Source organism: Mercurialis annua, linkage group LG6 (genome assembly GCF_937616625.2).
Source record: "Mercurialis annua linkage group LG6, ddMerAnnu1.2, whole genome shotgun sequence".
In the NCBI taxonomy this organism is placed as follows: Eukaryota; Viridiplantae; Streptophyta; class Magnoliopsida; order Malpighiales; family Euphorbiaceae; genus Mercurialis; species Mercurialis annua.
Window position 1 is genome coordinate 14,597,330 of NC_065575.1, and position 16,918 is coordinate 14,614,247.

Sequence of the window (16,918 nt, forward strand, 5' to 3'; positions counted from 1 at the left end):
TACACGAAGTTTTATTTTAATCATGACCTTTAAAAGTTGCCATTTAAAGACACGAACTTTCATATTGTTTCAATTCATCATTTCAGTGTATTTTTATTGACTAAATTCTTCACTAAATCATTAATGAAAAACCCAGGTTCTTAATTAATATCAAATCTTATTATCTTTTAGTTAGAATATATAGGATTAGGAATTTTTAGTCAAATAAAATACACCGAATTTTATTTTGGTAATAGATTTGAAATAAAATAAAAGTTTTTGCCTTTAAATGACAACTTTTAAAGGTCATGATTAAAATGAAATTTCGTGTAAAGTTCGTGATTTTTTTAGGAATTAACCCTTTATTAAATGATTTATATGATTTTGTAATTTTTACTTTAATTATTATATAATTTTTAGTTTAAATTGTTAGATTTTTTATTAAGTTAAATTTTAGTTTTAATTGTTAGTTTAATTGTTAAAAAGTTTAATGAATATTTAATTTAATTATTAGGTTTATTTTTAAGTTTTTAGTTTAAAATAAAAATTGTTATATAATATAGGTTTAAATATAATTAGTTGGTTATTTATTAAATGATTTATATGATTTTGTAATTTTTAATTTAATTATTATATTATTTTTAGGTTAATTTTTAGTTTAAATTGTTAGATTTTTTATTAAGTTAATTGTTAGTTTTAATTATTAGTTTTGTTAAATGAATATTTAATTTAATTATTACGTTTATTTTTAAGTTCTTAGTTTAAAATAAAAATTGTATAAAATAAAAATTGTTATATTGTTAATTAGATTATTAGTTTAACTTAATTATATAATTAAATTGAATATTAGTAGTATGTTGGTTTCTGTATTGTAGTATAGTGATTTGTGTATTATTAGTAGTATGTTGGTTTCTGTATTATTAGTTTAACTTAATTATATAATTAAATTGAATATTAGTGGTATGTTGGTTTCTGTATTGTATTTAGGGAAAGTGCTGCCAAATTTTTATTAGAAAAACAAAGTTGATAAATATTAGTATATAATTAAATTGATTGGTTTGCATTGGTTGACGGTTGTTGATCTTGTTGTTTCTTTGATCCTTTGCGGTTCTGCACGTCAATAAGTAGGTGTTATTATTTATTTTTGTTTATTTGTTTTATGGTATATTGAATTATAATTAAAACATTCAACCTAAATTGACCTCGATTTTATTCCCACCGAATAAAATCGTAAACCTAGCCGTAGATTTCCCGTCCCGTGTGTTCAAGAGATTGAACGACACGGGATTGTATATTTTGTACAGTTCGCAAAACTAGTCCTCCCGTAACTCGATCACGAAAAAACATGTATGTCTAGTAGCGGTAGAAAAATATTCGGTTGTTTTCCAGCATTTGTTCTCCGGGTGGATGTATAGTATATGTTTTGTAAAGCTTATTCCTCGCGGAATATATAATTAGCGTTATAACGCATATACTAAATATCGCACTTAAGGAGAACGACGCCGGAAGGCTGCCGAATATTTTTCACCGTTGCTAGGCATATTCGTGGCCGAGTTAAGGGGAGCCAGTTTTGCGAATGGGATAGGTCCATACATTTAAAGTAGTCAATTACATTGACTTTGTTATTTTCGAGCGAAAACCCCTCCTAATTATCCGTGCTACAGAAATGGATACAGACCGAAGTTGGATGTATAGGCGGCTCCGGGACGGGTTGCTGTACTTAGGTTTTGACGAGCGCGACCAAGAGTTTGTAAATTTTTCTTTACGCCATCCAGCGTGTATGAGTGGTCCCGAGATTAAATTCCCCTGTCATAGGGGGGATGTAAAAATACGAGTTACCGAGATGTCGAAACAGTGAAGCTCCCCATTTTGCAGAAAGGGTTTGTCAAAGATTATCAAGTCTGGGTTTTTCATGGGGAGGGAAATGTTTTATATCCCCATCCTGTTAAAGAACTACCAGAGTATGACGTTGACATGGAATATGAGGAGTGTGACGAGTTCAGCTCAGTTCAGAGAATGGTTATCGATGCTACCAGTCCAGAAGTAGTGTTCATTGAAAGCGACTTTGCCTACTGGTTTCAACAATATGTAAGTATTTTACAAAATATATTTCGATTCTTTCAATAAAAAAGTTCTGATTTATAATACACTTTTACTTGACATGCCGGAGGGGATTATCCCGGCCTTTCAAGATGAGATAGAAGAAAATCCTCTCGTTGTTGCAACAGACGACAATCCGACATATTTGGCTGATCAAACTAGAGAAGCTGAAAATGATGCGTTGTTCGTGCCTCCTGAACAAAAAACAGAAGATGAGTTCATGTCATCCTTATCAGACGAAGATGAAAGCGAAGTACTTTAGTAGTTTAGTAAATTTTATGTATTAGATTTTTTACAACTATAATGAATTGTTAAAGATGATATATTAACGCTGAAATTATGTTTCTTAATTATATTATTCAAGTGTATACTTGTTGAATTTGAATTTATATTTCTTAGTTTTATGTTTCACGAAGGACTATATAATTTTATTAATATAATGTGTTGGCTGTTTGTGGAACATTTAAAATTGATGTATGTGCAGGTATGAGGGGTCGAGGTCGAGAATCGGGCACATGCCGAGGATCAGCCTTTGGCCGAGGACGCGGACGGGGAGACCCTGTTCCTGGCGATGACGACGTTGCTAAGGAGCAGCAGCAGTTGGAGGCTGGAGCACCTGTTCAGCCTCGGCAGCAGCGTGAGCCTGGCGAGCCCCCGACTGTTCTGGATGACCAGGGTAGGGCGAGGGTTCACCCAGACCCTAGTAGGTATGATTACAATTTAGTTCTTAACGTGTGTATTGTAATATGTATATATACTAAACTATGCTTATAAAATCATAAGACGATGTTGATCGACTCTGGGCCTGTTTCACGGGCTATGCGGGAGATTTTTAGGAAATGCTGGTTCGATAATGGAACAGCATGGCACTTTCTAACAGCGGAGTAGAGAGAGTTCTACTTCTAGGAGTTCCAGGTAATTAAATTTACAGTTTAATACTTTTAAGTTATGCTTTTTTTTTTGAAAAAACTAACTCATGCAACATGTTTGTACTATTTGCAGAAAGAATTCTGGTGGGATAGGTCGGCGTAGAGCGAGGAGGTCATCAGACAGGTCTTCATGGACCACGCAGCCAACCGCTACAAAGACAACATCCGCAGAATGAGGAGGACGAAACAGAAGCATATATCTGTGACCCAGGATATCTGGGATGCTTGGAACCCGTTCTGGGACTCAGAGAAAGAGAGGAAGATGTCAGAAACCGCCCGAGCAAATCGGATGAGCGAGCCAGCGGGCGCCGGTTCTGGACCTGTCCGCCATACTGGTGGATCTCGCTATGCTCTCAAGCATATGGATGTGATAGTTTGTTTTAAAATTCAGTAATTAAAATACTTAAATAACATATTTGCTTTATTTTGATACTAATTAAATTGTATTTTTTCTGTTAGGAAATGGAGCTTGGCCGTAAACCGAGTGCGACGGAGCTGTACACTCGCCTTCACTCCACGAAGGCTGACAAGAAGCCGGTCGACAAGCGGGCTCAGGATATGACTGTAAGTCCTTATCAAACTTATAATTCTCTAAGTTGAATTTAATAAATCGGAAATGATATATTAGATTGAAAATGCTTGTTGGTTAGGTGTTAAGTATGTCAGGGTAGATTGTTTATTTAAATTTAACAAGTTAGAAGTGCTATATCATATTGAACATGTTTATTGGTTGGATTATATACTGTAATTTGCTTGCAGGACTTCCCTGAAAAATGGGTGATGCTCATATTATAGAGGAAATGCTGTCGAAATTTCGTTAGAAATTAGGTTTACTTTTTAATATGTTATGCATTTTTAGTTGTTTTAAAACTAATATGATATCTTTTTTCTTGTTTTGTAGGTCACCATCACTGAGAGGCTTGCTGCTGCGACACAGCCTCAGACCGAAGAGGGTAGCTCCTCGAGCCCAGCGGCAGTGGACGAGACCCACATGTTTTTAGACATCGAGGGCATCAACAAGAAGAAATGTGTGTACGGCTTGGGTTCTGCAAGCAGCAGGTACGTCGGGACAAGCAGCAGGGTGCAGCGAGGCAGCTCCTCTAGGTCGTCGCAGCAGGCAAACGGGAGGTCGAGCGCCGTATACAGGCCGGCATTCAGGAGGGTCTGTGACTGGCTCAGGAGCAGCAGGCAACAACCATGGTCCAGCTGATACGCGAGGAGATTGCCAGGATGATTCCTAACCTTCTGGCAAAGTTTCGGCCACAGCCCCACCCTACCCCACCAGACGATGACGACACTATAACTTTGTAGTGCCGTGTTAGTTATTATAAACATAATATGTTTTTTTCTTTTTTGACGTTTATATGTATACTTTAATATTTATATATATACATATTTATTTATCTGTGTCAATTGGTTGTGATTTCTAAATGAATTATTATTATTGTATTTAACAGGCTTAAAACAACTGGGGAAAACAGAAAAAATGGTGGAAAACGGCAGTAATTTGCCGAAAAACTAGTTAATTTGCGACGGAATACTGAGGTTTGCGACGAAATAATCCGTCGCAAAAAGCATCAGCCAGGAGACAAAAGCTGAGGCTTCTGCGACGGGTACAGTCCGTCGCAGAAGCCTCAACTTTTGTCTCCTGGCTGATGCTTTTTGCGACGGATTACTCCATCGCAAACATCAGTATTTCGTCGCAAATTAAGTCTCCATATCATATCTTTTGGAGACGTATTTGTGACGGAATATATAGATTTTGCGACGGAATAGTCCGTCACAAAATTAGCCACATATTCGTTTTTGGTCGCTAAATCCTTTAGCGACCAAAAATGTTGCGACGGACAGAGTCCGCCGCAAATCCGTCGCAAATCATCGTTTGCGACGGAATGTAGGGCTTTAGCGACGGATATATCCGTCGCTAAAGCCCTATTTTCTAGTAGTGTTTGTATTTGTGCACTTACTTTGTAGTCTTTTATTTTATAGCCATTTACTTTCAAATATGCTATATTTTGGACTTGCTATTTTGATGAGATGATCTATATGAGATATGTCTTTTAAATTGATAAAATTAATAAGTCAAGTTAAAAAGTTTGGTTGTGTCCACAAACTCGATCTTTTGGTCCGATGCACGTTAATCTCATCTATAAGTGCGTGAGGTTATCTAGTCGGTAGAGAAGATACTTCCTAACTAAATTAGGCGGCGAGTCCATTTTTCAAACTAAACCAGAGGTCAGCCATAAGTCTGGATAAGCCTAACTCTCTCGCTCCGCCCACAATAAGTTGAATAGATTATTAATAAACGTGTTAAACAGATTACAAGAGATCTACTATAATTTTATAGTAAATGAGTAGACACTTCGACATGTGTGAATTATTTTAATAAACTCATACGATTAAAAAAAAAAATTGACTGGGTTTCTTTCCCTGTCTGCGCGTAAAAAAGCTTCTTCATTATTGTCTTCTTCTTCATTTAGAGATACACAAAAAGATACAGAGAGACGCCATTCCATCGCCCATCAGAGCGCGAGAGGGCTTCTGCTTGCCCTCTCCCTCTTCTCTTTCAAAAATTCAAAAAAAAATTGAAAAAAAAGAACAGTGATCATATGGTTGACTTGCTCCGTCTCTCCATTTTCTTATGATCTTTTGAATGCGACGATCGCATGCCCGTACTCGGGTCGATTCTAACCCCCCCACCAACAATACTCAAATGGATCCTATCAAGTTACAGATCCGACCCAGTTCGCGCTCCAAGACAAAATCCAACTCCGCCAAATCCACCTTATATTACATCTCTCTCGCTTCCCTTTTCACCCTTGTCGCCTTTTTATCATTCTATTTCATCTTCAAAACCAACGATTCAAATTCTTTATCCCACCACAAAACGTACCGTATTATAATCGACGGCGGAAGTACGGGCACCCGAATCCATGTTTTCTCCTACAGCTTTAACAATGAAGGAAGACCCGTTTTTGATTCAGTGGATGGAGCAATGAAGGTGAATCCGGGTTTATCGTCGTTTTCCGAGGATCCGGAATCGGCGGGTGTGTCATTGGAGGAGCTGTTGGAGTTCGGGAAAAGGAGAGTGCCTGAAACTCTCTGGGGAGAGACTGAGATTAGATTGATGGCGACTGCTGGAATGAGATTGCTTGATTTGAAGGTTCAACATAGAATTTTGGAGTCTTGTAGAATTGTGTTGAGAAGTTGTGGGTTTAAGTTCCAGGATGATTGGGCCTCTGTCATTAGCGGTATGTGTCAATTTTTGTAAGATAAAGTATGTCTATTGTTTTATTATAAAGTTTGGAGTTTGTTTTGAAGGGTCTGATGAAGGGGTATATGCTTGGGTTACTGCTAATTATGCATTGGGTACTCTTGGAGGTGATCCTGCTCACACTACTGGGATTATTGAACTTGGTGGAGCTTCTGCTCAGGTTTTTTTTAATCTATTTTTGATGTCGGATTGCGTGCTTGTTTAAGTTATCTCTTAGTTGCTGGATTATGTTATCTTAGATTGTTGGATCTTATGCTGGTTATTCGGCATTTTGTTTTCTCTTATGCTGTTAGATTACATGCTAGTATGCTTTCTGTATTGTATAAATTGTTGGATTGAAGAGCCTTGTTTTTATTTGACCAGTTGTTTCAAAATCTGAGACAATTTTTCTTTAAAGGACTCTAAGGCAGTTCAGGTTTAGCTGTTAGTTGTCTATGGAAAGAACATGCTAAAAAATGCATGAAGTTTTGTTTTAGCTCTCTATATCTGTTTTTTTTTTAGGTAACTTTTGTTTCAAATGAGCCGGTGCCTCCTGAGTTCTCACGCTCCATAAAGTTCGGGAACATTACTTACAGCATCTACAGCCATAGCTTTCTTCATTTTGGCCAGGTAACCTCAATAGCTTTATTTTTCAGTTTGTTTGTTTGTTTAGGCTTTTTCTTGCCATATAATGTTCTTACTTCTCATATAACCAAAATTATATGAGCCTCACTCTAATGGTTTAACTTCGAGTGATTTTTTGTGGTAGGCTGTAATTAATATGTATTAGGTAAATGTGAGTTGTTTTTATTTTGCAGAACGCAGCGTTTGAAGCATTGAGGGAATCACATTTTTCTGTAGATCAATCAGGTATGCAACTATGATTTTTTATTTTATGCTGGACCGTGAAGATTAGGGTCCTGCCAATTGGTTAAAGAATTTGTGGTCTTCTTTTGAAGTATGTAATGATTGTAATGAATTCAGATGAAGGTGATTTGGTTTTGCAACGATAAAATTGTCAGATTACCTTAAGGCTATTTTTGAGAATTTTGGGAATTCTGAACCTTGCCCACAAGGTTCAACTGGCTCTAATAGCGATGCATGTCTTTTGAACATGGAAACTAGTTGTTTCTGTGACTCTTCATGATATAATTATAATTTGAGTCTACTTTAGCAAGGTCCTCATTTGAATGATTAATTATCTCTAATATATACTGGTACTCTACATTTTGATAATTTGCACTTGAATAAAATGAAAAAAGGTGGAAGCAAAATAGATAATTTCAAAATTATGCATAAGTACTCTTCATGACTGTTTTATCATGCATATGCATGTTGCTGTGAAGGTTGTTAAAATTGGTATTTTTATGCGTTGTCCTGATTTTCCTTATAGGATTTACCTTCGGTTTAATATTTTCGATATAGCGAATTACCATGATTTTATATTTCTCAACATTGCAGCTCAGTCGCTTGAGAAAGGAACGACGATAGATCCTTGTACTCCGAAGGGCTACTTGCATGTATTGGAACCTGAGGATTTTTCTCCAGGTTCAACAGAAAGGAAACATTTACCCAGTGTACACTCGGGGGGTAACTTCTCTGAGTGCAGATCTGCTGCATTATCTCTCATACAAAAGGGAAAAGGTTACAACTTCCATCATAAGAATCATGTGATTGTGACGAGATTTTCTGCCATAGGGTTTCTATACATTTCTTTTGATGCAGTACTGATTTCTGCTTTTATCTTTTGGGATGGTATGCAGACAAATGCACCTCTCAACAATGCTACATAGGATCAACATTCACACCTAAGCTTCAGGGGAAGTTTCTTGCCACTGAGAATTTTTTCTATACTTCAAAGGTTTTATAAGATCTATCTTTACTCTAAAGTATGATAAAGAACTAAGTGGAGTCTGTCTAATGTTTATCTTGTTAACCATGCTTGGACTGAGTGCTTACATGTTTCTGAGCCTTATCTTTTTGGCCTTGTGCTCTTTGATTGAACAGTTCTTTGGGTTGGTCAAAAGAGCATTTCTTTCCGATTTGATATTGGCTGGGGAACAATTTTGCGGAGAGGATTGGTCCAGGTTGAGAAAGAAGCACCACTCATTAGATGATGAGGATCTGAGACGCTATTGCTTCTCTTCGGCATATATTGTAGCCCTACTTCATGACAGTCTTGGAATTGCATTGGATGATACAAGGTAGAATTCTCATCAATCGATTCTCTTTGAATGCCGATTGTATATGATCTGAAGTCCTTAAAGATTACAGTGAGTCATACTTTTCATGTTTAAAGTCGCTGATGCTAGGATGCGTGGTCTGCATGTTTGAACAGGATTAGTTATGCAAATGAGGTTGGCAATACGCCACTAGATTGGGCATTAGGAGCTTTTATCTTGCAGAGCACAGCTTCACTAGACGTGCAACACTCAGATTGGATTACCACTATTATTAGCAATGACTCACCTACAATGATATCACTGATTGCCATTGCCATATTATTGATGTTTGTAGCATGGTCTATATCGAAGTGGAGGAAGCCCCAATTAAAGACTGTTTATGATCTAGAGAAAGGGCGATATATAATTACTCGTGTGGGAAGAAGTTGATTGCATAAATCAAGAACACGGGAATTTCTGAGCTGGAGGAAGCCGAAGCACTTGCATAAGCCCCGGATCAAATTGAATATTTCATATTTTATGCTTCCTCCATTTGCTTATAAAGTCAGCCTCCCGAAGCTACCATGATCATTGTAAAGGTGAGGCTGTAAAATTGTTTAGATTAGTGTAAGTTGTGAAAAGCGTAGGATAGAAGATTAGTTAACCATTTTGTATGTAGCAGCAATTCAAAACCTCACATCACATGTTTCCTAATTACTGAAACTCTAGCATGAGCTGCATCTTGCACACTTGTATCAAATTATTTCTTTATTGTATGTGTCATCTTTTAAATTACTCATTTCTGGAGGTATGTAAAATATATTGCTTTTACATTATAATTTCTTTTCCTTCCTTTTCTTAACTATTTCTGTTCATGGCTTTATTATTATGCACATAAAAATACATAAAATAAATTTAAATGGAAGTCACAATAAAGCCATAGTTTATGATTATGCATGAAAATTATATATATATATATAGGTGTTTTCTATTATCATTTTATTTTTTTGTCTATTCTATAAATTTTATTATTGAATGGAAGCAATAATAAGATTCACCCAGTTTTTCGTGCGATTCTTTTAAAGCCTTATCATGAAGACAAAGATGATCTGCAGAGAGGGGAGTCGAGTAGAGCTCCAACTGCTGTTGTTACAGAGTTTGATAAGGAGATTGATAGCATCCTAGCTGATCGTGTGATAAGAAGACGTGAAGTCCCAAATTACAATGAATACTTGGTGAAATGGAAAAATATGCCTGATAGTGAGATCAGTTGGGAACGAGAAGATCTATTATGGCAATTCTGTGACCATGTTTGACGTTACAAGGAAAAAGGCGCAACGAGGGCGTTGCGAGATTAAGTGGGGGAGAATATCACGCGCTATATAATTTTTCGCACGTGATGGAGATTATTGTCCCAAACCTCTCTAAAACAATCTAATCTCATGTCCCGGAATCCTTCAGAACGTTCTAGAAACTTTATATTCCGGAATTCTCTAGAACATTTTAGAATCCTCTAGAACATTGTAGAATCATCTAAAACACTCTAGAATCATCTAGAATCTTCCGGAGTATTCTAGAACCCTCTAGAACACCCTAGAATTCTCATGAATACTCTAAAATGTTTTGGAATATTCTACAAGTTTTTTCACGAAATTATTTTAGAATTATCTAAAATCCTCTAGACTAATTCAGAATACTCTAGAACTCTTTAAAAGGTATTAGATATATATAGTAGCTTCTTATATTTTATAAAATAATATAGATAGTTCTAGAATGTAGAATATAAACCATCAGATCAAATAGATCTTAACCATTCATTGAGGAGGTGGAAACTTTATAAATAAGCAAACCCCCTCTCATTTGTAACACACACGAATCATCGTAAAACTCTCTACTTACTATAATACAAACTAGTATTATTCAAGCTCTTATTGTCCCTATTTGTTATAAAGTTACTTTTGTACTAAAATTCAAGACTTACTTAACATCTTCACAAGTAAGATCGCCTAGATGCCGCGCGGGTTAGCGTGTGAAATCCCTAACTCCGTGACAGGTGGTATATATATATATATATATATATATATATATATATGCATTTTCTATTATTATTTTATTTTTTTGTCTATTCTATTAATTTTATTAATGAATGGAAGCAATAATAATTCATCAATGCTAATATGTTGATAAAATAATTTAATTTTGTTAAAAATAAAATAGGTGTATGTGTGTGTGTCTATATTTATGTGTGTGTGTGTATTCCCACAACCGCGTCTTATAATTGATAATTAACTAATAAAATTATGGGATAATTTCAAAACTACTTACTTTTTGAAACTTAATTATAAAATGTGTGCCAATGTTTTGCTAATTTTACCGGATATCCAGTTTTAGAAAATAATTTAAAAAATAATTCTTTTTAACTCATTTCTCGATTGAGACATGCAGGCCTCGATTGAGAACATGCAGGCCTCGACTGAGAAATGCCTTGATTTCAAAAAAATCATAAAGAACATCATATTACAATATAAAAAATATTTTATAAAAACATGTTTCGATCAAGACATGTTTTTTTTAACTCATGTCTCGATCGAGACATGCAAAAAATATATTTTCTAAATTAAAAAGATATGAGATGTAAAAGGAAAAAAAATCAGGTACATGTGAAATTAAGTTTAAAAAGTAAGGTATTATATAAATAATCTTTAAAATCATAGCCATAAATATTTTATTGATCAAAAGAATAAAAGCAAGATTAAATAAAAATATGCTCCCTCCGTCTCGTAAAGATATAAAAAGTTAGTTAATTTGTGTTAAAAAAATTTAAATTACTCTTTCATTTTTCTAATGTTTACAAAAATCAAAGTCACTACATAAATATTATCCAATGCAATTTTATATGATAAAGTCATACATTAAAACTATAAATAAATTAATATTGATAATACATTTTAAGAATATTTTAATAATTTTATATTCAATTAATTTTTTTTTATATTTATGGAAAAAATAGCTATTTTTTCTATCTTTACGTGATGGAGGGAGTATCTAATATAAAAAGACACCTTTTTTTTCTTGTCAAAGATTGATTCACTTAATAAATGAAACATTGTTATCTTTTAATCACGCTGACAGATCGTATTAAATATATAATTTAGAGCATTTTTATATTTATAATTTGATGACTCATTTGCTTCACGCAATGGTTATCTTGTAAACTGACGGCTTGATTTTAAATAAGTATGATGGAGAGAATATAAAATTAAAATTCAATTGACCGAAGAAAAAAGTAGGAGGCAGTTTTTTTTTTTTTTTATACCAAAGTAGGAGGCAATTTGTTTTTTTTTTAATTTATCAAATTTCATTAAATCGAATATAAAATAGTTGCATTTGTAAGGAATTCAGAATAATTCAAAAAAAAAATTTGATAACTTGAGATGGAACAGACAATATACTGTCTGATTCGCATATTTTACATAAGAAAATAAAAATAAATTATTAACAATTTCGCTAAATATGTGCAGTTTTCAATCATTTTTCAATCAAATTTCTCCAATCACCTGTAAACTCACAATATTCAATTCAATCACCACTTAATAACTCCTTCATAAAAAAGAGACAACAACCTTTCACAGAAAAATGACAACAAACCTTTTATAAAAAAAATGACAAAGTAAAATACTTAGAAAAAGATAAATAATAAAAAATAAATAAAACGAATATAACTCATAAACGATTCTATTTTTTTGTTGAAAGATCTTCAATCAATTTTCACTTTTTGATAATTGAATTGCGCTTCGTTAATAAATTTTAATTCATAAAAAAAATCATTATTATTGTACTCTATGAAATTAAAATAGCAAAAATAAAGGGATGACTACCTTCAACAAAGAAAATCAAACTATTGACGGTAACCGGAAAAGAAATAAGAAAATAAAATTTTTGGTGGCTAGAGTTTGTTTAGAGAAAAAATTAAATGAGTAATTTAGGTAAGTAGGAGGCAGTTAAGATGTTTTTTTAGTTAATAAATATTTTAAGTGATGATTAATATTTTTTATGTATATGTCTATTATACACTACAAAATATTTAAAACGGCACCAGTAATTCATAATAGATATAAATCAAATTTTAAATATTTTAGTAAAATTATCTTTTTATATTTTGTGATGTTATTTTCAGGAAAAAAATTAAGTTGAAAAACTACAATTGTTTCAGTATGTCTTAGTATTTTTATAAAAAAAAAATGGTAATTTTATCAAATAAGATATTTTACTCTACTGCTAGCAAATAGAGACAAATAGAAGATATCAGATAACTTTTTCCTATTATCTAATTATTTCAAAAGTGGCGAATCATCTTTCGAAAAATTATAATACAAAATGTTTATAAAGAAAAATTATTACCAAATTAGATAAAAATAATATGAATCTATGTAAAATAAAAAAATATAACCAAATAACAATCAGATAAATTCTTTAAAAAATGAACAAGATAATTTCTTTCTTAATTGGACTACTAATAAAAAAAATAAACCTTTACAACTTATTGCAATTTAAATCAATTTTTTTACAAAAACTTCTGCACATAAAGGAATCGTTGTAAAGTATAAAAGAAATTCTGCACATAAAGGGATAGTTGTTCATGGCAATTCACCCATTTATATTACTAAAGTAAATATTAACAAAATGGATGAATCGCCATGAACACCATCTATTTATGCTAATTTATGTAAATATTTGCAACAAAAACATAGTTCTTCATCTTTTCTAACTCAGCAACTATATGATGAACACCATCTATTTAGGCCACTTTTTATAGGCTGATGGGGATGCTTAAATATGGAATTATATGTTTATTATGGTAAATTCTACTGATTTTGCCTTCTTTTTTACAACTTTTTATACTGTTTGATTTTTTTCCCTATTCTAACACTCTTACTTTTTATCAGTGTTTTAAAAACCGAACCGGTGACTGAACCGCTGAAGTCACCGGATTCCGGTCGGACCGGTTCAACCGGTTCAACCGCCGGTTGAACCGATTGGACAGATTGTCCATATATTAGTAAATATGGCTGACAACCGGGCACTACTCAACAAATTATAAAGTTTGACCGGGACAGTGGGTGAATGGTGAACCCCACTTAAAAGAAACATTTCCTTTTCTTTTTATAACCTTATAAGAAAACCCTAATTTCTAAGATTCATATTTCTCCGCCTCCTTTTACACACTTGTTTTTCTTTCAATTTTAAATTCTACACATAATTAAAACAAAAACTAAAGATCACTTCCATTTTATCCATTTTCTCAGCAAAAGGATTCCACTTTTCTCCATTATATAATGCTCAAGGTTCTTTTCTTTCACAAAATTTTAGTATTTGTAATTTTTTAAACTAGCTTTTCTTTATACTTTTCTAATTTTGCTCCATGAGAATCTATTAAGTTCGGACTTGTCATGAAAAAAAAAAGAGTATCTTCTTCTATTTGAGCTGGATTTTCTCTTCTAACTTTCTCACAGGTAAAATAACCTTGAAAAATGGCAGCAATGGATTTCCACCATTATAATAAAAAAAACGAACAGTTTCTCGCCACCGGTGATAAGCCATGAAAATCCATCGCTAATTTTAAAACACTGGTGAAAAATGAAATCTGAAGAAAACCCTAATTTTGGATAAAATGGTTTAAATTTTCGTTTTGATATAACCGGCCGGTTTCTACATTTTTCCGGTTTAGCGGTTCGGACGGTTCTGAACGGTTCTGAGCGGTTCAATCCGGTTAAACCGGATTTCCGGTCCAAAGGTGTGTTTTGGACCGTTAGAGCAGCCGGTTGGAGGTCGGACCGGTCGGACCGGCCGGTCCGGTCCGGTTTTTAAAACACTGCTTTTTATCATTAATTGTAAAATTTAAATTAATTAATTTTATACATTTTACACGTATCGATAAATACCGAAAAACTTGGCTGATCATTATTGATATTAAAACATTTCAATTTTTAGGTTTAAGTTTCTTTTCACATTTTTAATGGAATAAATTCTTAAAAATCATAAATATTTTCAATTTTATAGAATTAACTTGTTTGAAAATTTAATTTTTATACGACGCGCTTTTTTTTTCTTTTTATAAGCATAGAACTATTCTATGTTATTTGTTAACGAGAGTTATGGCTGAGTCTGGTTTTCACGCCGGAGCTGCTACTGCAGGAACTGCCGATGCTGAGTTTGGGTTTCACGAAGGGGTTGTTAATGTTGGAATTATCAATGCTGGGTCACGTTTTCTTCAAGCTGAAGCTTCTCTCCCTACTGCTGTCAACGATCATATTGGAGAAAGAAATTTGCAGGCTGGACAGAACTTTACATCTGCAGCTGCTCATGTTATTGAAACTATGAATCAGAGTTGGTTTATTGATTCTTCGTCTATAAACATAAAATGAGGGTAACATAATGGTGCAACGGGAGGAGTTAAATTTAGGTACAACGTTTAAACTGGTTTGGAAATCTCTAGTGGCACCACAGATTAAGTTCTTCATTTGGCTTGCGTTGCACAATAGAGTTCCGTCACTTGAGTTTTTAGCAAGACGGTCGATTATCACAGTGAAAAACTCTTTATGTTCTATTTGTGGTGTCGTGAAAACGCAGGCACGCATTATTATTCACTGTGACTTTCTCGCAACTTGGCCTAGTTTGGATTTCTGAGTAATTTTGAGGAATTTATGGTTCAATGGCAGAGCATTATTCATAGAGGTCCTTACTGGAAATTATGTGAGATCTTATGGTTTCTGGCAATGTGGAAAATATAAAAATACAGAATGGGAGGATTTTCTCTCAGTCTACAGTTAACAAGGAGGCGGTTAAATAATCACACAACATTATTTTTAGAAATCACATCACTTTATTAGACTATAATTATGTGCCTTAATAGGAATTTATTAAAAAAAAAATATCAATAAATATTTATTTTATCAAAGTACAAAATAATAACATAAATTAAGAATATTTAAATTTATTATAAAATTAATTTAAATTATCATGCTTAGAATTATAAATTTACCTGTAACATGTTTAACTTAAAATAATTTTGTCCAAAATAATTATAGAATTATATTCCAAAAAAATTGGTACAAAAAATACTTTTCTTTTATAATAATTTAATTAATACTTATATAATGATATGGATACTTTTATGATAATTTTTATCATATTAATATACAGCTTAATTTTTTATTGTATTAAATTATTTTACCTAATATAAGAGAAAAAGTTAGCAATAGAAAGATTCTCATTTTTAACTTAAAAATTTTATATATGTGAAATTTTAATTTATTCCTATTATATTATATATATTTAAATTAAAAATACACATAATGTATGCATATATATATATAACAAATATCTTCATAAAATTCAAAATAAAATATAAATATTTTAATAATTTTAAATCTTTTATAGCCACTACTGTATTTTTTTACCCCTAATTAAACAACATAAAGTAACTATGATCATATAAAAAATTATTTTATTATTTAAAAATTTATTTTTTTTCATAAATATGTTAAAAAATAAAATCTAAGGATTAAAATGCTAATTATAATATGTTAAAGAAGTTACAGTAATACTTTTTCCACCTTTTTTTAAACTTATTAGGCTTTAATTTTGACAAAAAAGAAAGGGAAAAAAACAGAATTCCCCCAATATCACCATCCTATTATGTTTATACCCCAAGATTTTCCTTTTAGCAACAATCTCCCAATTGATCTCAGATCTTTGCAAAAATCCCTCATAACTAAATATTAAACAAATGTAAACAAGCTAATGACTATACTAACCCTGCTTTATAGTATCGTGTTTAACTGAATAGGAAATTCTCAGCAAATAAAAAATGGAAGATTATCAAGCTGAAAAATCATGATCATCAAGCTCAAAAATCAAAGATTCATATAGCAACAACAATATTTCTTATCAAAATCAGCTAAACAGAAATTATAATCAAAATAAATAACAAGATTCAACATCGCAAATCAGCTGCTGAAGATTGAGCTGAAATCGCAATTGAAGTGAAGATCAAATACATAGAAACAGATCAATCATTGAAATAGAAGAGAAATCAAGAACACAATCAGGTAATTAATTCGAATTGTAACAGTTATGATTGATTAGTAATTGCTCTATTGCTTTTCAATTAAATTTCTATCATAGACAAATCTAAAAATAAATCAAAGTGGTAATGAAAGTGAAATTGACTTCAGACCTGCGTTTTTCTGTGTTTGATTCAGATTCAAATAGGTTATTAGATTATAAGAATGAAACAAATTAATGTCAGCAACAATGAAGTTCAAAGTGATAAAAAATGATTTGAATGACATTGAATTCATATTATAGCTGTTATACATAAATTAACACTCAATAACAAAAATATTACTGCTAAAAATCACATTTATTTAATTTTTATCTTATATAAATGCAGATATGGAGAATATTATGATTTTTGTTCATTATAATGGAGA

At 32.5% G+C, this 16,918-nt stretch overlaps 2 protein-coding genes across 3 annotated transcripts; both read left to right on the top strand.

Moving 5' to 3' along the window:
- The first annotated feature begins 3,180 nt into the window (after positions 1 to 3,180).
- LOC126687635 (uncharacterized) lies at positions 3,181 to 4,514 on the top strand. Its single transcript, XM_050382191.1, has 5 exons — positions 3,181 to 3,381; positions 3,468 to 3,572; positions 3,910 to 4,125; positions 4,188 to 4,315; positions 4,466 to 4,514. Exons 1-5 carry the CDS (start codon positions 3,181 to 3,183, stop codon positions 4,512 to 4,514), a joined length of 699 nt encoding a protein of 232 aa, XP_050238148.1.
- Positions 4,515 to 5,413: 899 nt separating this feature from the next.
- Positions 5,414 to 9,222, top strand: LOC126686919 (probable apyrase 6). 2 transcript variants are annotated; one of them, XM_050381213.2, is made up of 8 exons: positions 5,414 to 6,259; positions 6,342 to 6,442; positions 6,784 to 6,891; positions 7,080 to 7,131; positions 7,723 to 7,905; positions 8,025 to 8,122; positions 8,269 to 8,465; positions 8,600 to 9,222. In XM_050381213.2, exons 1-8 carry the CDS (start codon positions 5,662 to 5,664, stop codon positions 8,871 to 8,873), a joined length of 1,611 nt encoding a protein of 536 aa, XP_050237170.1. In that variant the 5' UTR covers positions 5,414 to 5,661; the 3' UTR covers positions 8,874 to 9,222. The 2 variants fall into 2 exon arrangements, with proteins under 2 accessions (XP_050237170.1, XP_050237169.1); XM_050381212.2 differs by having other exon boundaries at positions 5,415 to 6,259; positions 6,330 to 6,442.
- The last annotated feature ends 7,696 nt before the right edge of the window (positions 9,223 to 16,918 follow it).